At 54.5% G+C, this 24258-nt stretch overlaps 1 protein-coding gene across 1 annotated transcript; it reads right to left on the bottom strand.

Annotated features, from left to right (window-relative positions):
- Positions 1 to 735: 735 nt before the first annotated feature.
- On the bottom strand, positions 736 to 23803 carry tnpo2b (transportin 2b). Its single transcript, XM_056587154.1, has 24 exons — positions 23460 to 23803; positions 22850 to 22949; positions 20814 to 20889; positions 20577 to 20726; positions 19934 to 20040; positions 18864 to 18997; positions 18024 to 18105; positions 16971 to 17093; positions 14673 to 14791; positions 14529 to 14589; positions 14126 to 14297; positions 13015 to 13167; positions 11130 to 11355; positions 10334 to 10505; positions 9723 to 9917; positions 8047 to 8205; positions 7643 to 7730; positions 6989 to 7087; positions 6574 to 6669; positions 5583 to 5658; positions 4151 to 4250; positions 2361 to 2435; positions 2145 to 2272; positions 736 to 860 (listed from the first exon to the last, which is right to left on the bottom strand). The coding sequence occupies exons 2-23, from the start codon at positions 22946 to 22948 to the stop codon at positions 2165 to 2167; spliced, it is 2670 nt and encodes an 889-aa protein (XP_056443129.1). The 5' UTR covers position 22949; positions 23460 to 23803; the 3' UTR covers positions 736 to 860; positions 2145 to 2164.
- Positions 23804 to 24258: the final 455 nt, after the last annotated feature.

Here is a 24258-nt window from a genome sequence, read left to right as displayed (position 1 = left end):
ACCATAATCAAAACAATACATAGTTCACACCGTTAACACAGAATGTCAAAGTAAGAATATACAAAATAACAGCACATGCACAAACACAACCACACAGACACACGCACTCACATTTACGCACAAAAAACCTTAAGTAAACAACCGAAGGGTGGTGGATTGTGAAGTGGTATAAAGAGGCCCTCTCCTGCTCCTCCCGACCAGAGGAGCAGGAGAGGAGACACCAGCAGGACGGAGGAGGAGATACCAGCTGGAGTGAAGACAGATGGAACAAGTGAGTCCCCCCCCCGCCCTCATGACAACCCCACGTCTGTCTGTCCCTACACTACTGTTGGTCTAAAGATAGTCACTAAATAACACCGCCACAGTGTGTGTGTGTGTGTGTGTGTGTGTGTGTGTGTGTGTGTGTGTGTGTGTGTGTGTGTGTGTGTGTGTGTGTGTGTGTCCTGTTAATAACCTGACAATCCCCCTCTTACAAGGCGACTAATCTCTCTTTCCCTGTCCTGGTCTCTATCTCATATCTCTTATCTTTCCCTTTCCTGTCTCAACCCCTCCCTCCTCGCTGGCTCGCTGTCCCTCAACATGTCTAACCTGTCTGTCCCTGCAGCCTGTCTGTCCCTCTAGACCCGTCTCCCTCTAGCTGTCCCTAAGCTGGTAGTTTGGTTGTTCTGTGTCGGGTCCCTAGTGAATCTAGAGGCGTCCCTGTCCCTCCCCCCCTCCCGCCCTCCCTCCCTCTATGGACACACACATAGGGCGTGGGGGCTGTCCGTCAGGGGGAGCGGCCAATAGCACCCCTCTCCCCCCCAGATCAGGGCAGTGCAATACACAGATGGATGAGTTTCACCCTCCTCGTTCTGGCTCACCTGCAACACACAGACGGAGGGAGGAGGTGAGACAGGAGTGAGACAGGAGGTGAGACAGGTTGGAGCCACAAGAACATGGAATAGAAAACAGAGAAGATACAAGATCAGGAGCATCGAGGAGGAAGAGGGAGGAGTGGGAGGAGGAGGAGGGAGGAGGGGAGGAGGGGGAGAGGGGAGGAGTGGGAGGAGGAGGAGGGAGGGGGAGGAGGGAGGGGGAGGAGGGAGGGGGAGGAGGGAGGGGGAGGAGGGAGGGGGAGGAGGGAGGAGTGGGAGGAGGAGGAGGGGGAGGGAGGAGTGGGAGGAGGGAGGAGGAGGGGGAGAGGGGAGGGGGAGGAGTGGGAGGAGGAGGAGGGGGAGGAGGGGGAGGGAGGAGGAGGGGGAGAGGGGAGGGGGAGGAGGGGGGGTCTTACCTCTGGGTGGTGGGGGTCTTATCTCTGGCTGGGGGTCTTATCTCTGGGTGGGGGTGGTGGGGGGTCTTACCTCTGGGTGGGGGTGGTGGGGGGTCTAGCCTCTGGGTGGTGGGGGGGCTTGCGTCTGGGTGGTGGGGGGTCTTATCTCTGGCTGGGGGTCTTATCTCTGGGTGGGGGGGTCTTATCTCTGGATGGGGGGGGTCTTATCTCTGGGTGGTGGGGGGGGGTCTTATCTCTGGGTGGGGGGGGGTCTTATCTCTGGGTGGTGGGGGGGGGGGGTCTTATCTCTGGGTGGTGGTGGGGTTCTTATCTCTGGGTGGGGGGGTCTTATCTCTGGCTGGGGGGGGGTCTTATCTCTGGCTGGGGGGGGGTCTTATCTCTGGCTGGGGGGGTCTTATCTCTGGCTGGGGGGGTCTTATCTCTGGCTGGGGGGGTCTTATCTCTGGCTGGGGGGGTCTTATCTCTGGGTGGGGGTCTTATCTCTGGGTGGGGGGGGTGTTATCTCTGGGTGGGGGTCTTATCTCTGGCTGGGGGTCTTATCTCTGGGTGGTGGGGGGTCTTATCTCTGGGTGGTGGGGGGTCTTATCTCTGGGTGGGGGTCTTATCTCTGGCTGGGGGGGGTCTTATCTCTGGGTGGTGGGGGTCTTATCTCTGGCTGGGGGTCGTACCTCTGGGTGGGGGGGGTCGTACCTCTGGGTGGGGGGGGTCTTATCTCTGGGTGGTGGGGGGGGTCTTATCTCTGGCTGGGGGTCTTATCTCTGGCTGGGGGTCTTATCTCTGGCTGGGGGTCATATCTCTGGCTGGGGGTCTTGCCTCTGGGTGGTGGGGGGTCTTATCTCTGGCTGGGGGTCTTGCCTCTGGGTGGGGGTCATACCTCTGGGTGTGGTGGAAGCTCTAAACTCCGTAGCAGGCTGCCAGTCGTTCCTTCAGGAGGGGGGGGAACTGCTCCGAGAACTGCTGCCAGTTCTCGTCTCCCACCTGCTCCTTGAAGCCGTGGAGGATCTGAGGGGGAGAGGAGCGATGAGAGGGGGGGAGGGGGAGTGCGCCCCCCAGCAGCGTGCCTCCCGGTTAGCCTGGAGGTCAGACCCACCTTGTAGAACATGTCCCTGAGGTCGTCCTTGGGGTTGACCCAGGAGGCCACGGCGTCGCAGAAGAAGATGAAGTCCTGACAGGAAGAGGCGGAGTCAGCGGCTACACATCAGTACCAGGGACCACCTCCTCTGAGCTCCTCATACCATCAGTACCAGGGACCACCTCCTCTGAGCTCCTCATACCATCAGTACCAGGGACCACCTCCTCTGAGCTCCTCCTCATACCATCAGTACCAGGGACCACCTCCTCTGAGCTCCTCATACCATCAGTACCTGGGACCACCTCCTCTGAGCTCCTCCTCATACCATCAGTACCAGGGACCACCTCCTCTGAGCTCCTCCTCATACCATCAGTACCAGGGACCACCTCCTCTGAGCTCCTCATACCATCAGTACCAGGGACCACCTCCTCTGAGCTCCTCCTCATACCATCAGTACCAGGGACCACCTCCTCTGAGCTCCTCATACCATCAGTACCAGGGACCACCTCCTCTGAGCTCCTCCTCATACCATCAGTACCAGGGACCACCTCCTCTGAGCTCCTCATACCATCAGTACCAGGGACCACCTCCTCTGAGCTCCTCATACCATCAGTACCAGGGACCACCTCCTCTGAGCTCCTCATACCATCAGTACCAGGGACCACCTCCTCTGAGCTCCTCCTCATACCATCAGTACCAGGGACCACCTCCTCTGAGCTCCTCCTCATACCATCAGTACCAGGGACCACCTCCTCTGAGCTCCTCCTCATACCATCAGTACCAGGGACCACCTCCTCTGAGCTCCTCATACCATCAGTACCAGGGACCACCTCCTCTGAGCTCCTCATACCATCAGTACCTGGGACCACCTCCTCATACCATCAGTACCAGGGACCACCTCCTCTGAGCTCCTCCTCATACCATCAGTACCAGGGACCACCTCCTCTGAGCTCCTCCTCATACCATCAGTACCAGGGACCACCTCCTCTGAGCTCCTCCTCATACCATCAGTACCAGGGACCACCTCCTCTGAGCTCCTCCTCATACCATCAGTACCAGGGACCACCTCCTCTGAGCTCCTCATACCATCAGTACCAGGGACCACCTCCTCTGAGCTCCTCCTCATACCATCAGTACCAGGGACCACCTCCTCTGAGCTCCTCCTCATACCATCAGTACCAGGGACCACCTCCTCTGAGCTCCTCATACCATCAGTACCAGGGACCACCTCCTCTGAGCTCCTCCTCATACCATCAGTACCAGGGACCACCTCCTCTGAGCTCCTCCTCATACCATCAGTACCAGGGACCACCTCCTCTGAGCTCCTCATACCATCAGTACCAGGGACCACCTCCTCTGAGCTCCTCCTCATACCATCAGTACCAGGGACCACCTCCTCCTCATACCATCAGTACCAGGGACCACCTCCTCTGAGCTCCTCCTCATACCATCAGTACCAGGGTCCACCTCCTCTGAGCTCCTCATACCATCAGTACCAGGGACCACCTCCTCTGAGCTCCTCCTCATACCATCAGTACCAGGGACCACCTCCTCTGAGCTCCTCATACCATCAGTACCAGGGACCACCTCCTCTGAGCTCCTCCTCATACCATCAGTACCAGGGACCACCTCCTCTGAGCTCCTCATACCATCAGTACCAGGGACCACCTCCTCTGAGCTCCTCATACCATCAGTACCTGGGACCACCTCCTCTGAGCTCCTCATACCATCAGTACCAGGGACCACCTCCTCTGAGCTCCTCCTCATACCATCAGTACCAGGGACCACCTCCTCTGAGCTCCTCTTACCTGGACCACGCCGCCCGGGTTCACTCCAATCATCATGCAGATCCCGCGGAACGCAGAGTCCTTCTCCTCGTTGTCCCTGATGTTACGCAGAGACGTACACCTGAGGAGAGAGAGAGAGGAGGGACTGAGGGGGGCGGCGTCTGGGCGTGTGGGCCGAGTGTGGGTTGGGCTAACCTCTCAAGTACAACTTTTCATCAAAAAAATTGCAAAGGTAAGACAGAATTTATGTTATTTGCTGTAAATAAGTGGTTGTATACCTTTGTATTCTTTGGCTGCTGGTTCACTGAGTTTTTATCGTAGGGCCTTGACAGTGGTACCTTTCATTTGAGATGACATTTGTATGTGTACAATGAAGTATCGCTGCGGTAGCAATGGAAATGTGGAGAGTGGGTTGACTTTCTGACGCTATTCAGATTTCGATATTTGATCACTAATATGCTTGGCGTTTGAGTTCTGTTTGGTGTGCATAAAAATTACTTATATGTGAATGTAGTGGAGTTTCTCATGTTTAATTTGATGTGCAGTATGAATATTTCTACACAATAAGGGCAGTGTTGCATGCCTTTTGCTGCGAGAGTGATCGAGAGACCCCAAATATGGGGACCCTCGAGCTTAAGAGGTTGACCACGGAAGAGGCAGTGAATGAAGTATTGAATAGACAGATTTATAAGTTAGGCCTACCTAATAAACCGTTGGAACACACAAGCCGGAAACATAGCAACGCCAGTAAACAAACCCCGAGAAGCCCAATCCCTATGAGAGCTCCCCGCTACGGCCGTCCGGAGGCGCACAGAGCTTTTGGCCGTGATATTATATATACAAATATTATATTATATACTATTATATATAGAGTTCCCGGAGTCACAAACGGCAACAATCACTTTCTCCTCCATGCGGCAGTGGACCCCGGACTTCACTGCACTGAGTTTGACGGTTGAACGCTGATTTGCTGTTACGTTACACATGTGACCCAGTGGCCACGCTGTTGAACGCTGATTGGCTGTCATAACACGAAATTTGCGTCAAAATTCAAATATTTCAACTCAAGCGAATTTGTCGCGCCACAAATCCTCGTGAACGCGCTCGCCTGTGCACGGCGAAAGTGTGGCACGACAAATCAAAACTTGTCGCCTGTTTTCTCTCGCGAAAAATTTGCCCGATTCGCGTCTCTACGATCCCTTTGTATGGGATCGCGCTTGGTGTGAACGCACAGTAACGCTGTAGTGTGTTGAGCATTTCTTACACAACATCACTCATAACCATGGCGATAACAAGCACCCTCTTTAAGAGGACTCTCAGTCAAACAAGCCTTTTTTTAAATCACATCTTTTTCGATTCCCGCTGGAAAAGTGGGCTCACTGGCTCTTCAAACTCACGTATCAAGTCCTCGTATCAGGGAGGAGGAAGAGGAGGAAGAGGAAGAGAGACTCACCAGGGCCTGATGAACTGAGGCAGCAGGGGAGCCACCTCCTGGGGACACACGTAGCCTAGCCGCCCGATGGTGATGGCTGAGGAGACACAGGTCACAGGTCACCCAGGGGGTCACAGGTCACCCAGAGGGTCACAGGTCACCCAGGGGGTCACAGGTCACCCAGGGGGTCACAGGTCACCCCCGGGATCACAGGTCACCCCCGGGGTCACAGGTCACCCCCAGGGTCACAGGTCACCCCCAGGGACACAGGTCACCCAGAGGGAGGAATGGAGGGAGGGACTGAGGGAGGGAGGGAGGGACTGAGGGAGGGACTGAGGGAGGGAGGGACTGAGGGAGGGACTGAGGGAGGGAGGGACTGAGGGAGGGACTGAGGGAGGGACTGAGGGAGGGAGGGACTGAGGGAGGGACTGAGGGGGGGAGGGAGGCACTGAGGGAGGGAGCGAGGGATTGAGGGGGGGAGAGAGGGACTGAGGGGGGGAGGGAGGGACTGAGGGAGGGAGGGACTGAGGGAGGGAGGGACTGAGGGAGGGACTGAGGGGGGGAGGGAGGGACTGAGGGAGGGAGCGAGGGATTGAGGGGGGGAGAGAGGGACTGAGGGGGGGAGGGAGGGAGGGTGGGACTGAGGGAGGGAGGGAGGGACTGAGGGAGGGACTGAGGGGGGGAGGGAGGGACTGAGGGAGGGAGGGAGGGACTGAGGGAGGGACTGAGGGAGGGAGGGACTGAGGGAGGGACTGAGGGGGGGAGGGAGGGACTGAGGGAGGGAGCGAGGGATTGAGGGGGGGAGAGAGGGACTGAGGGGGGAGGGAGGGACTTAGGGGGGGGGGGGAGGGAGGGTGGGACTGAGGGAGGGACTGAGGGACTGAGGGGGGGAGGGAGGGAGGGAGGGAGGGAGGGAGGGAGGGAGGGAGGGAGGGACTGAGGGGGGGAGGGAGGGAGGGAGGGAGGGAGGGAGGGAGGGAGGGAGGGAGGGAGGGAGGGAGGGAGGGAGTACCAGTGTTCTCCAGCAGGGTCTTGGGTGTGTTTGGTCGGTTGATGATCTCCACCAGCTGGTTGAGGACCATCGCTACGTACGGCTGCATCTCCACACCTGGAGAGAGAGGGGGAGAGGGGAAAGAGAGGGGGGAGAGAGAGAGGGGGGAGAGAGGGGGGGAGAGGGGGAGAGGGAGGAGACAGAAAGAGAGTTGAGGCAGGGGGTTAGAACTGGGTATAATAATAATAATAATATTCAAATTAACAATCAAACGACATAGAACCAAAGAAGAACCAAAGAAGAACCAAAGAAGAACCAAAGAGGAACCAAAGAGGAACCAAAGAAGAACCAAAGAGGAACCAAAGAGGAACCAAAGAGGAACCAAAGAGGAACCAAAGAGGCGGCGGCGGACTGGACCAGAACACGCATGTCGTACCCATCTGCATGCACACCTCTCCGATGGCCCAGGTGGCGTTGTTACACACCGAGATGAACTCGGGGTTCAGGTTGGTGCCCAGGATGGGCATGAACTCAGCTGGGGGGCACAGAGGGGTCAGAGGTCAGAGGAACGCATGGGGGGGGGGTTATCAACCAGCCGTGTGTGTTCGGGGTGTATCGATACACGTATTGAACCGATCGGTACGGACGTCGCCGTTACTAACACAGAGAATACACGGTACAAAATAAATAAAACTGGCGTGCGAGTTAATTAATGTAATGCCGAACTAATGTTAGATCCGCGACCTTCAGGGACATCTGAGACGCCTGAAAGGGTGCCGGCAAGTTGGAGCTACACACGCCAGCCGTTGATTGGTCGACAGAATCACACTTCCGTGAGACAGGGGGATAATAAACAAACACAATATCCACGAGGTATTTCTGGACAACGGCGAAAGCTTCGTTTATTGAAGAAAATGTCGCATGGTTGATCCTACATGGTTGATCTTTGCTCATTGTACGCGGTCTTCTTTATCCTTGGATTTATTAGGAGCCTACACTATGTGGGGCTGCTATGAGGTCACAATGCTATGTAGCTGCCGCGGCGTGAAGAGTGCGTGTGCGTGTGCGTGTGCGCGTGCGCGTGCGTTACCGATGCAGGGTTTGACGTGCAGGAAGCAAGCCTTGGTCAGATCTCCCAGCAGAGCGAAGGAGCTCTGCCTCACCTCGGGCATGGTGTCCTGAGAGGGGGAGAGAGGCTCTGATACACACCGTGTTGTATTTGATACACACAACCCCCCCCCCCCCCCCGTTGTATTTGATACACACACCCTGTTGTATTTGATACACACACCCTGTTGTATTTGATACACACACCCTGTTGTATTTGATACACACACCCTGTTGTATTTGATACACACACCCTGTTGTATTTGATACACACACCCTGTTGTATTGGTGTCCAGACGTCTTGCTCTGTCTACAGTGATCAGGGTCCAGGTCAGATTTAACTAATCAATGGAGTTGCTCTTCAGGCTGCCCCCCCTCCCCGCTCACCTGCATGCACTGGAACAGCAGGGTCATGATGTTGCTGCGGGCCACCAGCGTGTCCACGTGGGCCCCCAGACCCTCAGCCAGCCCACTCAGCAGGTCCAGGGCCACGATCATGAAGTCCTTATCTGGGGCCTCGTACTGGTCCGGCTGCTGGCTGTACATCTGAGACGAGGAGAACCACGCAGAGGAACAGCTTAACAAGGAGAACCTCCCAGAGGAACAGCTTAACAAGGAGAACCTCCCAGAGGAACAGCTTAACAAGGAGAACCTCCCAGAGGAACAGCTTAACAAGGAGAACCTCCCAGAGGAACAGCTTGACAAGGAGAACCTCCCAGAGGAACAGCTTAACAAGGAGAACCTCCCAGAGGAACAGCTTAACAAGGAGAACCTCCCAGAGGAACAGCTTGACAAGGAGAACCTCCCAGAGGAACAGCTTAACAAGGAGAACCACGCAGAGGAACAGCTTAACAAGGAGAATCTCACAGAGGAACAGCTTAACAAGGAGAACCTCCGAGAGGAACAGCTTGACAAGGAGAACCTCCCAGAGGAACAGCTTAACAAGGAGAACCACGCAGAGGAACAGCTTAACAAGGAGAACCTCACAGAGGAACAGCTTAACAAGGAGAACCTCACAGGGGAACAGCTTAACAAGGAGAACCACGCAGGAGAACAGCTTAACAAGGAGAACCACGCAGAGGAACAGCTTAACAAGGAGAAACACGCAGAGGAACAGCTTAACAAGGAGAACCTCCCAGAGGAACAGCTTAACAAGGAGAACCTCACAGGAGAACAGCTTAACAAGGAGAACCTCACAGAAGAACAGCTTGACAAGGAGAACCTCCCAGAGGAACAGCTTAACAAGGAGAACCTCCCAGAGGAACAGCTTAACAAGGAGAACCTCAGGGTGAGGAACAGGAGAACAACGGGGTGAGGAACATGGGAGACAGGGGAACCAGGGGGTGAGGAACATGGGAGACAGGGGAACCTCAGGGTGTGGAACAGGGGAGACAGGAGAACCAGGGGGTGAGGAACATGGGAGACAGGAGAATCAGGGGGTGAGGAACATGGGAGACAGGAGAACCAGGGGGTGAGGAACAGGGGAGACAGGGGAACCAGGGGGTGAGGAACATCGGAGACAGGGGAACCAGGGGGTGAGGAACAGGGGAGACAGGGGAACCTCAGGGTGTGGAACAGGGGAGACAGGGGAACCAGGGGGTGAGGAACAGGGGAGACAGGAGAACCAGGGGGTGAGGAACAGGGGAGACAGGGGAACCAGGGGGTTAGGAACATGGGAGACAGGGGAACCAGGGGGTGAGGAACAGGGGAGACAGGAGAACCAGGGGGTGAGGACCATGGGAGACAGGGGAACCTCAGGGTGCCGTCATCACGCTCGAGCCTCAATGGAGGTCAATGAGACCAACTGAATATATATGAGGCCTATGACATTATACTTGATTCTGAAAAAAGTATAAAAGATATGATGACTGTTTAGAGATATCTGACGGCTCTACCATTGGGAACATTTTTTAAAAGTAGAATATCTTAAATGGTTTAAAATATTTCAAAAAATAAATGGTGGCACCTAATCCCAAGCTAACAGGACCCTTTTAAAAGGTGGAATTGAGCATCTATCAGGACAGAAAGAATAACCCTAAGAGCCCCAGCTGAGCCCCGCTCACCATGGCCTGGGCCAGGGTCTTCTGCACCAGCGTCACGCAGCGCTGGTACACAGGCTCGCAGTAGGGCAGGAAGCCGCTCTGCAGGGCCGTGGCCACCGAGCTCAGGCACTCCAGCAGAGGGAACAGGTCCTTGTCCTCGTCCTTCAGCTCGTTCCACTTGGCGATCAGTGGCGGCATCAGCTTCTGGATGTACTCCTGCAGCAGGGCAGAGGTCAGAGGTCATGGCGGGGGTCCAAGGGCCCTCAGATGAGGAAGAGGTCAGAGGTCATCACCCACCGGCGGGTTGAGGTGGTGGTCAGTAAAGGTCAGAGGTCACTGCTCACCGGCGGGTTGAGGGGGTGGTCAGTAAAGGTCAGAGGTCACTGCTCACCGGCTGGTTGAGGTCAGAGGTCACTGCTCGCCGGCTGGTTGAGGTCAGTAAAGGTCAGAGGTCACTGCTCACCGGCGGGTTGAGGGGGTGGTCAGTAAAGGTCAGAGGTCACTGCTCACCGGCTGGTTGGGTCAGTAAAGGTCAAAGGTCACTGCTCACCGGCTGGTTGAGGTCAGTAAAGGTCAGAGGTCACTGCTCACCGGCTGGTTGAGGTCAGTAAAGGTCAGAGGTCACTGCTCACCGGCTGGTTGAGGTGGTGGCCCACTGAGTCGGCCAGGGTCCCGATGGCGTCGTACAGGATCAGCAGGTTCTTGTGCTGGTACTTCCCGAAGGCGAACACCAGCGTGTCCAGGATGAAGCTGAGGTAGGGGACCAGCTCCGTGCACGCCTCCTCCTCCAGGGTGGCGAACGCACTGGGGGGGACACAGGGTAAGACCAGGACCGGCACCGGGACCGGGACCCAGGACCAGCACCGGGACCGGGACCGGAACCGGGACCCAGGACCGGGACCAGGACCGGGACCGGGACCGGGACCAGGCCCGGAACCGGATACGGACCTAGATCAGGACCAGGACCAGGACCAGGACCAGGACCAGGACTCAGATACGGATCCGGACCTAGATCAGGACCAGGACCAGGACCAGGACCCGGACCTAGATCAGGACCAGGACCAGGACCAGGACCAGGACCCAGACCTAGATCAGGACCAGGACCAGGACCAGGACCAGGACTCGGATACGGATCCGGACCTAGATCAGGACCAGGACCCGGACCTAGATCAGGACCAGGACCAGGACCAGGACCCGGACCTAGATCAGGACCAGGACCAGGACCCGGACCTAGATCAGGACCAGGACCAAGACTCGGGTACGGATCCGGACCTAGATCAGGACCAGGACCAGGACCCGGACCTAGATCAGGACCAGGATCATGACCAGGACCAGGACCAGGACCCGGATACGGACCTAGACCAGGACCAGGACCAGGGCCTGAAGCTGAGGTAGGGGACCAACTCCGTGCACTCCCCTCCCCCCTACCTGCATGCGGCCTCCTGCACCCTCTTGTTCCCGTCCAGGATGCGTTTGAGCAGCTCGGTCATGAGGGGCTTGAGGTGGGCGTCGGGGGGCTGGGACACCACCCAGTGGGCGTAGCGGCTGAGCGTCCAGCAGGCGATGGAGCGGACCAGGGCCTTCTTGTCACACAGACACTGGATGAGGTGGGGCATGAGCTCGGGGAGGTAAGGCACCATGCCCTGCATGCAGCCTGGGGACAGACGACACTGCTGTGGTCACAGACCCTCCTTCAGGCAGGGCCGTAGCAGACGCTCCGATCCAGAGCCACGCACAATGAGTACACCAGGCAGCAGGAAGAGAAACAGTCCATCTCTGACCAGGCCCTCACCAGCACCAGGTTAACCCATCCCCGGGTACAACAGAGATCACCAGCACCAGGTTAACCCATGCTAAGCTAGTGCCATGGCGTACGACATACAATCAGTGCGTAGGAGGGGTGGGGGGGTAAGGGGGAGGCTGTTCAGAGTCCATCCACAATGCAGAACCGATACTACCCAAGTATCACAGCTATGCACAGCTTAGTTCATGTAAGCTGAAAAAACCTTCTCACTCATTATTGAGGCATTCGTTTGTGTAACCATGATAATAATCATCCTACAGGCAATATGTTGTTTGACTGTTGTCTTATAGCGTTATGTTGTGTAACTCTACGTTACTGTTGTGTAGCTCTATGTTGTCTTATAGCGTTATGTTGTGAGACTCTACGTTACTGTTGTGTAGCTCTATGTTGTCTTATAGCGTTATGTTGTGTAACTCTACGTTACTGTTGTGTAGCTCTATGTTGTCTTATAGCGTTATGTTGTGTAACTCTACGTTACTGTTGTGTAGCTCCATGTTGTCTCATAGCGTTATGTTGTGAGACTCTACGTTAGTGTTGTGTAGCTCTATGTTGTCTTATAGCGTTATGTTGTGTAACTCTACGTTACTGTTGTGTAGCTCTATGTTGTCTTATAGCGTTATGTTGTGTAACTCTACGTTACTGTTGTGTAGCTCCATGTTGTCTTATAGCGTTATGTTGTGTAACTCTACGTTACTGTTGTGTAGCTCCATGTTGTCTTATAGCGTTATGTTGTGTAACTCTACGTTACTGTTGTGTAGCTCTATGTTGTCTTATAGCGTTATGTTGTGTAACTCTACGTTACTGTTGTGTAGCTCCATGTTGTCTTATAGCGTTATGTTGTGTAACTCTACGTTACTGTTGTGTAGCTCCATGTTGTCTTATAGCGTTATGTTGTGTAACTCTACGTTACTGTTGTGTAGCTCTATGTTGTCTTATAGCGTTATGTTGTCTTATAGCATTATGTTGTGTAACTCTACGTTACTGTTGTGTAGCTCTATGTTGTCTTATAGCATTATGTTGTGTAACTCTACGTTACTGTTGTGTAGCTCTATGTTGTCTTATAGCATTATGTTGTATAGCGTTAATGTTGTGTAACTCTACGTTACTGTTGTGTAGCTCTATGTTGTCTTATAGCGTTATGTTGTGTAACCCTACGTTACTGTTGTGTAGCTCTACGTTGTCTTATAGCGTTATGTTGTGTAACTCTACGTTACTGTTGTGTAGCTCTATGTTGTCTTATAGCGTTATGTTGTGTAACTCTACGTTACTGTTGTGTAGCTCTATGTTGTCTTATAGCGTTATGTTGTGTAACTACGTTACTGTTGTGTAGCTCCATGTTGTCTTATAGCGTTATGTTGTGTAACTCTACGTTACTGTTGTGTAGCTCCATGTTGTCTTATAGCGTTATGTTGTGTAACTCTACGTTACTGTTGTGTAGCTCTATGTTGTCTTATAGCGTTATGTTGTGTAACTCTACGTTACTGTTGTGTAGCTCCATGTTGATCTCACCCTCTGCGATGGCCCCCAGCACCAAGATGCCGGACTCCTTGATGACCCAGTCGTGGTGGAAGAGGAGGCCTTTGAGCAGGGGAAGGAGGTGGGGCAGCAGCTCGTCTCTGAACACGTTGGCCAGGACGTCCAACGCCGCTGCCGAACACTTCCCTGAAACACGTTGAGGTAAACCATCACAGAACCTGTTAACTACAACAATACGTTGAGGTAAACCATCACAGAACCTGTTAGCTACAACAATACGTTGAGGTAAACCATCACAGAACCTGTTAGCTACAACAATACGTTGAGGTAAACCATCACAGAATCTGTTAGCTACAACAATACGTTGAGGTAAACCATCACAGAACCTGTTAGCTACAAACCATCACATCCACGCTTCATCCGTCAGTAGTTAGGGTGCTAGGTGCTGGGAGTCATCTGTCAGTAGTTAGGGTGCTAGGTGCTGGGAGTCATCTGTCAGTAGTTAGGGTGCTAGGTGCTGGGTGTCATCTGTCAGTAGTTAGGGTGCTAGGCGCTGGGTGTCATCTGTCAGTAGTTTGGGTGCTAGGCGCTGGGTGTCATCTGTCAGTAGTTTGGGTGCTAGGTGCTGGGAGTCATCTGTCAGTAGTTTGGGTGCTAGGCGCTGGGTGTCATCTGTCAGTAGTTTGGGTGCTAGGCGCTGGGTGTCATCTGTCAGTAGTTTGGGTGCTAGGCGCTGGGTGTCATCTGTCAGTAGTTTGGGTGCTAGGTGCTGGGAGTCATCTGTCAGTAGTTAGGGTGCTAGGTGCTGGGAGTCATCTGTCAGTAGTTAGGGTGCTAGGCGCTGGGTGTCATCTGTCAGTAGTTTGGGTGCTAGGTGCTGGGTGTCATCTGTCAGTAGTTAGGGTGCTAGGCGCTGGGTGTCATCTGTCAGTAGTTAGGGTGCTAGGCGCTGGGTGTCATCTGTCAGTAGTTTGGGTGCTAGGCGCTGGGTGTCATCTGTCAGTAGTTTGGGTGCTAGGTGCTGGGAGTCATCTGTCAGTAGTTAGGGTGCTAGGCGCTGGGTGTCATCTGTCAGTAGTTTGGGTGCTAGAAGCTGGGTGTCATCTGTCAGTAGTTTGGGTGCTAGGCGCTGGCTCAGACTCACGGAGGTTCCAGTCGGACAGGGTGTCGTCGTCGTCGTCGTCGTCGTCGTCTCCCTCCTCTCCCTCCTCGCCCTCCCCCCCTTCATGCTGCAGGGTGACGGTTCGGGACTTGTGGAAGCGGGGCTTGATGTCCTGCTCACTGTCCGGGACCGCCTCGTCCTCCTCCACGTCACCCTGGAGAGAGGAGAGAGGAGGAGAGGAGAGAGAGAGAGGAGGAGAGGAGAGGAGTGAGGAGGAGAGGAGTGAGGAGTGAGAGAGGAGGAGAGGAGTGAGGAGAGAGAGAGAGGAGGAGAGGAGAGGAGGAGAGAGAGGAGGAGCACCATGAAGGAGGAGGAGGAGAGACACAGACAGACAGACAGACAGACAGACAGACGGACGGACGGACGGACGGCCCAGAGGCCTCACCTTGAGGAGGATGATGTCGATCTCAGAGTACTTCATCCCGTTGACCAGGATGGGGATCAACCTGGGGAGAAGAGGGTTCAGCGCTTTAAACCAGGAGAGTAACCCAACAACACCCCAACTAAACGTGTCTCTGTTAGGACTTACTGGACCAGGTGGCCCGACAGCGCCTCCTTACAGATGGGCTGCTCGGCCAGGGTCAGCCAGAACTCACAGGCCTCCAGCGCCACGTTCTCATCGGGGTCCTGGGTCCGCTGCAGCATGTACTAGGAGGGGAGGGGAAGCCTTTAGGGTGGGGGTACGGTCAGGGGAGGGGGGGGAGGTGCTCTAGTCCAGAGGTCCACCATCTGAAGGCCTCCTCCAGGGCCAGGGAACCCCCGTCTCCTTATCGCCTTCTATTACGACCCCCGTATGAGACGGACTAGGGTTCCACCGGCCCTTTAAGAGGCCCTACTGCTGGGTCCACCGGCCCTTTAAGAGGCCCTACTGTTTAGGGTCCACCGGCCCCAAGAGGCCCTACTGTTTAGGGTCCATCGGCCCTTTAAGAGGACCTACTGTTTAGGGTCCACCGGCCCTTTAAGAGGCCCTACTGTTTAGGGTCCACCGGCCCCAAGAGGCCCTACTGTTTAGGGTCCAGCGGCCCCAAGAGGCCCTACTGTTTAGGGTCCACCGGCCCTTTAAGAGGCCCTACTGTTTAGGGTCCACCGGCTCTTTAAGAGGCCCTACTGTTTAGGGTCCACCGGCCCCAAGAGGCCCTACTGTTTAGGGTCCACCGGCTCTTTAAGAGGCCCTACTGTTTAGGGTCCACCGGCCCTTTAAGAGGCCCTACTGTTTAGGGTCCACCGGCCCTTTAAGAGGCCCTACTGTTTAGGGTCCACCGGCCCTTTAAGAGGCCCTACTGTTTAGGGTCCACCGGCCCTTTAAGAGGCCCTACTGTTTAGGGTCCACCGGCCCCAAGAGGCCCTACTGTTTAGGGTCCACCGGCCCTTTAAGAGGCCCTACTGTTTAGGGTCCACCGGCCCCAAGAGGCCCTACTGTTTAGGGTCCACCGGCCCTTTAAGAGGCCCTACAGTTTAGGGTCCACCGGCCCTTTAAGAGGCCCTACTGTTTAGGGTCCACCGGCCCCAAGAGGCCCTACTGTTTAGGGTCCACCGGCCCCAAGAGGCCCTACTGTTTAGGGTCCACCGGCCCTTTAAGAGGCCCTACTGTTTAGGGTCCACCGGCCCCAAGAGGCCCTACTGTTTAGGGTCCACCGGCCCTTTAAGAGGCCCTACTGTTTAGGGTCCACCGGCCCCAAGAGGCCCTACTCATTAGGGTCCACCGGCCCCAAGAGACCCCACTGTTTTTTTTTTGTTTGTTTTTTTTGTTTTGTTTTTTTATCTTGTTTTTGTTTTATTTATTTATTATTGCTTATGTTTTTTTGTTTTTTTGTTTTTTTTTTCGACAATGTGTTGTTTTTTAAAAAATGTATGATGACTATATGCTATGTAAGGTGACCTTGGGTGTCTTGAAAGGCGCCTCTAAATTAAATGTATTATTATTATTATTATTACTGTTTAGGGTCCACCGGCCCCAAGAGGCCCTACTGTTTAGGGTCCACCGGCCCTTTAAGAGGCCCTACTGTTTAGGGTCCACCGGCCCCAAGATGCCCTACTGTTTAGGGTCCACTGGCCCTTTAAGAGGCCCTACTGTTTAGGGTCCACCGGCCCCAAGAGGCCCTACTGTTTAGGGTCCACCGGCCCCAAGAGGCCCTACTGTTTAGGGTCCACCGGCCCCAAGAGGCCCTACTGTTTAGGGTCCACCGGCCCCAAGAGGCCCTACTGTTTAGGGTCCACTGGCCCTTTAAGAGGCCCTACTGTTTAGGGTCCACCGGCCCCAAGAGGCCCTACTGTTTAGGGTCCACCGGCCCCAAGAGGCCCTACTGTTTAGGGTCCACCGGCCCCAAGATGCCCTACTGTTTAGGGTCCACTGGCCCTTTAAGAGGCCCTACTGTTTAGGGTGCACCGGCCCCAAGAGGCCCTACTGTTTAGGGTCCACCGGCCCCAAGAGGCCCTACTGTTTAGGGTCCACCGGCCCTTTAAGGCGCCGTCTGACCTGATGATACAGGTAAAGGTGTCTCACCTGAGGTTACAGGTAAAGGTGTCTCACCTGAGGTTACAGGTAAAGGTGTCTCACCTGAGGTTACAGGTAAAGGTGTCTCACCTGAGGTTACAGGTAAAGGTGTCTCACCTGAGGTTACAGGTAAAGGTGTCTCACCTGAGGTTACAGGTAGAGGTTTCTCACCTGAGGTTACAGGTAGAGGTGTCTCACCTGAGGTTACAGGTAGAGGTGTCTCACCTGAGGTTACAGGTAGAGGTGTCTCACCTGAGGTTACAGGTAGAGGTGTCTCACCTGAGGTTCCAGGTAGAGGCGTCTCACCTGAGGTTACAGGTAAAGGGGTCTCACCTGGATGATGCTGTGCATGTGGGGGATGAGGCGGTCGATGCGGACCTCCAGCAGCATGACCAGCGCCCGGCACACGTTCTTACGGACCTCGCTGTCCTCATCACCGGCCAGCGCAAACAGGCTCTGGAGGGCGGAGAGAGAGGAGGTGGAGGAGAGGAGGGGGGGTGGAGGGGAGGTGGAGGAGAGGAGGGGGGGTGGAGGAGAGGAGGGGGGTTGGAGGAGAGGAGGGGGGTTGGAGGAGAGGAGGGTGGAGGAGAGGAGGGTGGGGGGTGGAGGAGAGGAGGGGGTGGTGGGGGGGAGGAGGAGAGGGGCCGGAGGAGAGGTAGGGGGGTGGAGGAGAGGTAGGGGGGTGGAGGAGAGGTAGGGGGGTGGAGGAGAGGTAGGGGGGTGGAGGAGAGGGGTGGAGGAGAGGTAGGGGGGTGGAGGGAGGGGTGGAGGAGTGGGGGGGAGGAGGAGAGGGGTGGAGGAGAGGTAGGGGGGTGGAGGAGGAGAGGTAGGGGGGTGGAGGAGAGGGGTGGAGGAGAGGGGGGGAGGAGGAGAGGGGTGGAGGAGAGGGGTGGAGGAGAGGTAGGGGGGTGGAGGAGAGGTAGGGGGGTGGAGGAGAGGGGGGGAGGAGGAGGTGGGGGGGAGGAGGAGGTGGGGGGGTGGAGGAGAGGGGTGGAGGAGGAGGTGGGGGGGTGGAGGAGAGGGGTGGAGGAGGAGGAGGTGGGGGGGTACATTACGATCAGCTACAGCTGTGTTCATAACTGAACATAGCAGAACCCTTCCATTACTGATATATAAACATGGAGCTTGCATACACTGAATACGTTAATAATTACATTCATTATCACATCCTATTAACATCTTCCTCAAACTGACATTGGATAATCATCTCCAAACGGTTACAGCACATGATAATCTTGAACTTGAGCGTTCTTTCTTTAGCCCAAAGCTGCTTACAGCCGCTGTAATCTCTAGAATGAGGCCAGCGCCGGCGTCAGCCAGCAACATCTGGGGCGTCAAAACAAACCATAACATCTGGAGGGCAGACGCTACGTCATGGGCTCCTACCTCGATGAAGGTGTCGATGTTGTCCATCAGAGCCTGGGCGCGTCCGATTATGAACTGGTTCACACACGCGATGGCGTGGGACCTGATGGGAGTGACAGTCAGACGAGTTACAGTCAGACGAGTTACAGTCAGACGAGTTACAGTAAGACCTGAGGAGGAAGGAGGAGGTGGTGAAGTCCGGTTAGGTCCTGATGAATCAGGTAGAGGAGGAGGAGGAGGAGGGGGAGGGAGAGGAGGAGGAGGAGGGAGAGGAGGAGGAGCAGGAGGGGGAGGAGGAACAGGAGGAGGAGGGGGAGGGAGGAGGAGGAGGAGGAGTGGTAGGGGGAGGAAGAGGAGGAGGGGGAGGAGGAGGGGGGGGGGAGGAGGAGGAGCCGGAGGAGGAGCCGGAGGAGGAGGGGGAGGAGGAGGAGGGGGAGGGGGAGGAGGAGCAGGAGGAGGAGGAGGAGGAGGAGGGGGAGGGGGAGGAGGAGGAGGAGGGGGAGGAGGAGGAGGGGGAGGGGGAGGAGGAGCAGGAGGAGGAGGGGGAGGAGCAGGAGGAGGAGAAGGAGAAGGAGGAGGAGGGGGAGGAAGAGGAGGAGGGGGAGGAGGAGGGGGAGGAGGAGCCGGAGGAGGAGGGGGAGGAGGAGGAGGGGGAGGGGGAGGAGGAGCAGGAGGAGGAGGGGGAGGAGGAGCAGGAGGAGGATGGGGAGGAGGAGGAGGAGCAGGAGGAGGATGGGGAGGAGGAGGAGGGGGGGGAGGAGGGGGAGGAGGAGCAGGAGGAGGAGGGGGAGGAGGAGGAGGGGGAGGAGGAGCAGGAGGAGGATGGGGAGGAGGAGGAGGGGCAGCCGTGTCTCAGCCTACCTGATCTTAGGACTGCAGTGCTTGAAGAACTGCAGGAACTTGGGGATCATGATGTTGAGCGGCCGGTTCAGAGCCTCGCTGTCCAGGAGTTCTGACGAGTCCTCGCAGATCTTCTGCAGCGCCCCGAACGAGCCCTGGAGGTCAGAGGTCACACATGATGGGCAGGTAGGCGGAGTTTAGGTGCGACTTCTCCCACCACAGGAAAGTTGATCATTATTTACACATCAGTAATATTCCTCCAATGACTGCCGGGCCCGGCCGGTCAGTGATGGCTTTGTGCCGCTCACTCTTCATATCCCCGATCTTTACTTCATTAGTCTGTGACGAAAACAGCTTAGCTCCCCCGGCTGGGACAGGTCAGAGTTCAACATTCACCCGTCATGTTCAACAATAACGTGGTCTGCAGCGTTCTTTGAAAGGTTTAACCAAAGTCTGCATACACCAGGGTGTATAAAGGCTGTGGGGGGTTACACTGGGGTGACCAGGGTATATAAAGGCTCTGGGGGGTTACACTGGGGTGACCAGGGTGTATAAAGGCTCTGGGGGGTTACACTGGGGTGACCAGGGTGTATAAAGGCTCTGGGGGGTTACACTGGGGTGACCAGGGTGTATAAAGGCTCTGGGGGGTTACACTGGGGTGACCAGGGTGTATAAAGGCTCTGGGGGGTTACACTGGGGTGACCAGGGTGTATAAAGGCTCTGGGGGGTTACACTGGGGTGACCAGGGTGTATAAAGGCTGTGGGGGGTTACACTGGGGTGACCAGGGTGTATAAAGGCTCTGGGGGGTTACACTGGGGTGACCAGGGTGTATAAAGGCTCTGGGGGGTTACACTGTGGTGACCAGGGTGTATAAAGGCTCTGGGGGGTTACACTGGGGTGACCAGGGTGCATAAAGGCTCTGGGGGGTTACACTGGGGTGACCAGGGTGTATAAAGGCTCTGGGGGGTTACACTGGGGTGACCAGGGTGCATAAAGGCTCTGGGGGGTTACACTGGGGTGACCAGGGTGTATAAAGGCTCTGGGGGGTTACACTGTGGTGACCAGGGTGTATAAAGGCTCTGGGTCTGACCTCGCAGGTGTTGTAGTCTTCAGAGTTGAGCAGGTTGCAGAGCTGAGGCAGCAGCTCCGGCCACATCTGGAGCTCCCCCTTGGAGGCGATGGTGGTGATCAGGATACCTGGCCGACCACAACAGCGAGGAGAAGGTGAGCACCAGACCATCAACTAGAGGGCATTACATTCACATTTAGGGGTCTTACCTGACGCTTTAATCAGAGCCATTTCAATAAGCACATTTGTCAGAAGAAAGAGAAACAACACTATATCTCTGTCTGTACAGTAAGGATGTTCATAGAACCAAGTGCCAAGCACTAACCATCACTAGGTGAACCCATTCCCGTACAAGATGATAGCTAGGATAAGATGCTACACAATGCCAAGTACTATTTTTAAGTGCTAAGACGTACACTATACAATAAGTGTGTAAGAGGGGAGGGGGGGGGTTGCAGAGTCCAGGTGAACCCTGAACAGGTGAGTCTTTAATCTTTTGGTAGCGATTACAGCTCTCGCTCTTTTCCGCCCGGCGACATAAGGACACATGGACCCGAGCCACCCGGAGCCCGCCTTCTCCCTGTGGGCGGAGCTCCCAGCCTCCTCCCTGTGGGCGGAGCTCCCAGCCTCCTCCCTCCCTGTGGGCGGAGCTCCCAGCCCTCACCTATGGTGGCTCTGATCAGCGGAGAGGGGTCCCCGATGTTGTTCAGGCATTCCCTCTTGATGAAGTCGGCCACAGTGGGGGGGAAGCTCTGGTAGTGGGCCTTCACGTTGTTCTTCAGGATGAGCCCGCTGAGGGACCGGGTCGGCTCATCTGGGGGGGGGGGGGACATAGACGCCTCAGGTTCAGTCTCCAGGTGAGTTAAATACTTGGCGATAGAGTTGTACTTAAGAGACACACCTTCTGACTTGAGGCTTGTTAAGACAAAGATGAGATAGTTGTTGAAGTCCGGAAACTGGTTCAGCTGTTCGAGTTTCTGTGGGCTTGGTTAAGAAACTCAACCAAGGGATAAGGGAGCTAAAACACAGTCACTGTACCCCACATCTCTAATGAAACACTCACTGTACCCTACATCTCAACACACTCACTGTACCCCACATCTCTACACACTCACTGTACCCCACATCTCTAATGAAACACTCACTGTACCCTACATCTCTACACACTCACTGTACCCTACATCTCAACACACTCACTGTACCCCACATCTCTACACACTCACTGTACCCTACATCTCAACACACTCACTGTACCCTACATCTCTACACACTCACTGTACCCCACATCTCTACACACTCACTGTACCCCACATCTCTACACACTCACTGTACCCCACATCTCTACACACTCACTGTACCCCACATCTCTACACTCACTGTACCCCACATCTCTAATGAAACACTCACTGTACCCCACATCTCTACACACTCACTGTACCCTACATCTCTACACACTCACTGTTCCCGACATCTCTACACTCACTGTACCCCACATCTCTACACACTCACTGTACCCCACATCTCTAATGAAACACTCACTGTACCCTACATCTCAACACACTCACTGTACCCCACATCTCTACACTCACTGTACCCCACATCTCTACACACTCACTGTACCCCACATCTCTACACTCACTGTACCCGACATCTCTACACACTCACTGTACCCCACATATCTACACACTCACTGTACCCCACATATCTACACACTCACTGTACCCCACATATCTACACACTCACTGTACCCCACATCTCTACACTCACTGTACCCCACATCTCTACACACTCACTGTACCCCACATCTCTACACACTCACTGTACCCCACATCTCTACACACTCACTGTACCTCACATCTCTACACACTCACTGTACCCCACATCTCTACACACTCACTGTACCCCACATCTCTACACACTCACTGTACCCTACATCTCAACACACTCACTGTACCCCACATCTCTAATGAAACACTCACTGTTCCCGACATCTCTACACACTCACTGTACCCCACATATCTACACTCACTGTACCCCACATATCTACACACTCACTGTACCTCACATCTCTACACACTCACTGTACCCCACATCTCTACACACTCACTGTACCCCACATCTCTACACACTCACTGTACCCCACATCTCTACACACTCACTGTACCCCACATCTCTACACACTCACTGTACCCCACATCTCTACACACTCACTGTACCCCACATCTCTACACACTCACTGTACCCCACATCTCTACACACTCACTGTACCCCACATCTCTACACACTCACTGTACCCTACATCTCTACACACTCACTGTACCCCACATCTCTACACACTCACTGTACCCTACATCTCTACACACTCACTGTACCCCACATCTCTACACACTCACTGTACCCCACATCTCTACACACTCACTGTACCCCACATCTCTACACACTCACTGTACCTCACATCTCTACACACTCACTGTACCCCACATCTCTACACTCACTGTACCCCACATCTCTACACACTCTCTGTACCCCACATCTCTACACACTCACTGTACCCCACATCTCGACACACTCACGGTACCCCACATCTCTACACACTCACTGTACCCGACAACTCCAATGAAACACTCACTGTACCCCACATCTCTACACTCTCACGGTACCCCACATCTCTACACACTCACTGTACCCGACATCTCTAATGAAACACCACTGTACCCGACATCTCTAGTCACTGTACCCCACATCTCTACAGTCACAGTACCCCCCATCACTAATGAAACACATTAGGGGTCAGGTGTGTCCATTGGAGTGTCTACATTCGATGGGTTAGGTGTTTAAATTAGATGTGTTAGGTATTTACATTAGGGGTTAGTTGTGTACATTAGAGGGGTTAGTAATGTACATTAGACAGGTGTGTACATTAGACTGTTAGGATACTTCCTGGACAGCTCTCTGGGTTGCGGTGTCTGGGGACTGGGAGTCCTTCAGCAGCTGAAGAACTTGCTGCAGACCCTGTTCGTCTGGCTGCCACTCCATCCTGTACAGACAGACAGACATGTGGATGAATCCTGCTGTTGAAGGCTGAGCTGCTGGTTCATATAGCCGCACATCGTTCAACTCATCATTAACTTTGACGTCCAGGTAACCAGGGGGCCTTTGTTGTCAGGTAAACTGCGGTACAGATTTACCCGCCATGCAACCCAACGTCCAGCTGTGTCAGCTGCGGCGGTCAGTTCCCCTGGCTGACTATAACCCAGGACTATGTAGTGTGGCGTTAATGCTGTTTCTACCCTAGCTGCTCTATTAGCCTGACTGAACCCCGGGCCGGACGGCCTCACAGCCCGCTAGCAGCTAGCAGCTAACACACCAGAGGACGTTGTTCTCGACAACCGGGACTACACAAACACAGTGGAGGAGAAATCCTAAACCTGGACCGCATTCCACAGTACAGACGCAGACAGACGTTGTGATCCCGACCGACGCGTGTCTCGGTCGGTTAGCCGGGAGCTAGCTCCTAGCTCCATGTAAAGTACCGCCAAAGCTTTACCTGGTCGATATGAGATCACTCTCCTGGAGACTGACGAGGAGTTCTGCCCGAACAATTAATATCCCTTCAACGTAATCAATAACAAGAGATCGATCTGAGTGTATTGGGCCGGTGAACGATACAAGCAGTACCGAGCTACGCTAGCTGATCTGTGAGGGTTCGCGTCCCGCCGGTGAGCAGATGTCTACACGCGGCTTCCGTCCACCGCTCAAGCTCATGCCGGTCGAACCCCACCGACAGAAACATTAAATCATAACCAGCAGCAGTATATTTTCTAGAATGTTCTACGATATTTTCGTTTGAATGCAGTTGTACCGAATGCTTATCTTTAATTGACATGTCCAATTATTTGGCTGGGTTCATTGCCATATGCGACCACCAGATGGTGCTAGACACCACCTTCCACGACCCGCAGGTCCTGTGATCCATTGGATGCAGAGAAATTGTTATTTACCGATTGAAGTTTTCACAATGTCTCGGGGATTTCATTTCATAGTGCTAGTGTGTTCCACGTTCTCACGCACAATATAGACTGACACAAGTACAAAGAAATAATAGGCTAGACCTCTATAACACCAACTTCAAACAGCTTTATTAAATATTCATACCGATAAACAATTGTTAGTTTCTATTGTGAACGCAGACAATAACATTTTCAGAAGATCACAAGAGCGATGAGAAGAAAACAAACTTTGACTGGCTCAATGATTTAATAAATGAATGAGACAGGGACAAATTAGACAATCTGAGAACCATTAGACTGAGTATGGGGCAGTGGGAGGTCCATTAGACTGAGTAT

This window comes from Gadus chalcogrammus, chromosome 3 (genome assembly GCF_026213295.1).
Source record: "Gadus chalcogrammus isolate NIFS_2021 chromosome 3, NIFS_Gcha_1.0, whole genome shotgun sequence".
NCBI lineage: Eukaryota > Metazoa > Chordata > Actinopteri > Gadiformes > Gadidae > Gadus > Gadus chalcogrammus.
The sequence above is the reverse complement of the archived record's forward strand: the minus strand, read 5'-3'. Positions and strand labels throughout refer to the sequence as shown.

Bases quoted from the DNA above. Each gene is read 5' to 3' on its own strand.
- tnpo2b (XM_056587154.1), bottom strand. From the start codon at position 22,948: ATGGAGTGGCAGCCAGACGAACAGGGTCTGCAGCAAGTTCTTCAGCTG. The intron at 14,298-14,528 runs GTGAGGCCTCTG...TCCTCTCTCCAG, and splicing joins TCGACATCATCCTCCTCAAG to GGTGACGTGGAGGAGGACGA. The intron at 11,356-13,014 runs GTGAGATCAACA...GTCTGTCCCCAG, and splicing joins GCTGGGGGCCATCGCAGAGG to GCTGCATGCAGGGCATGGTG.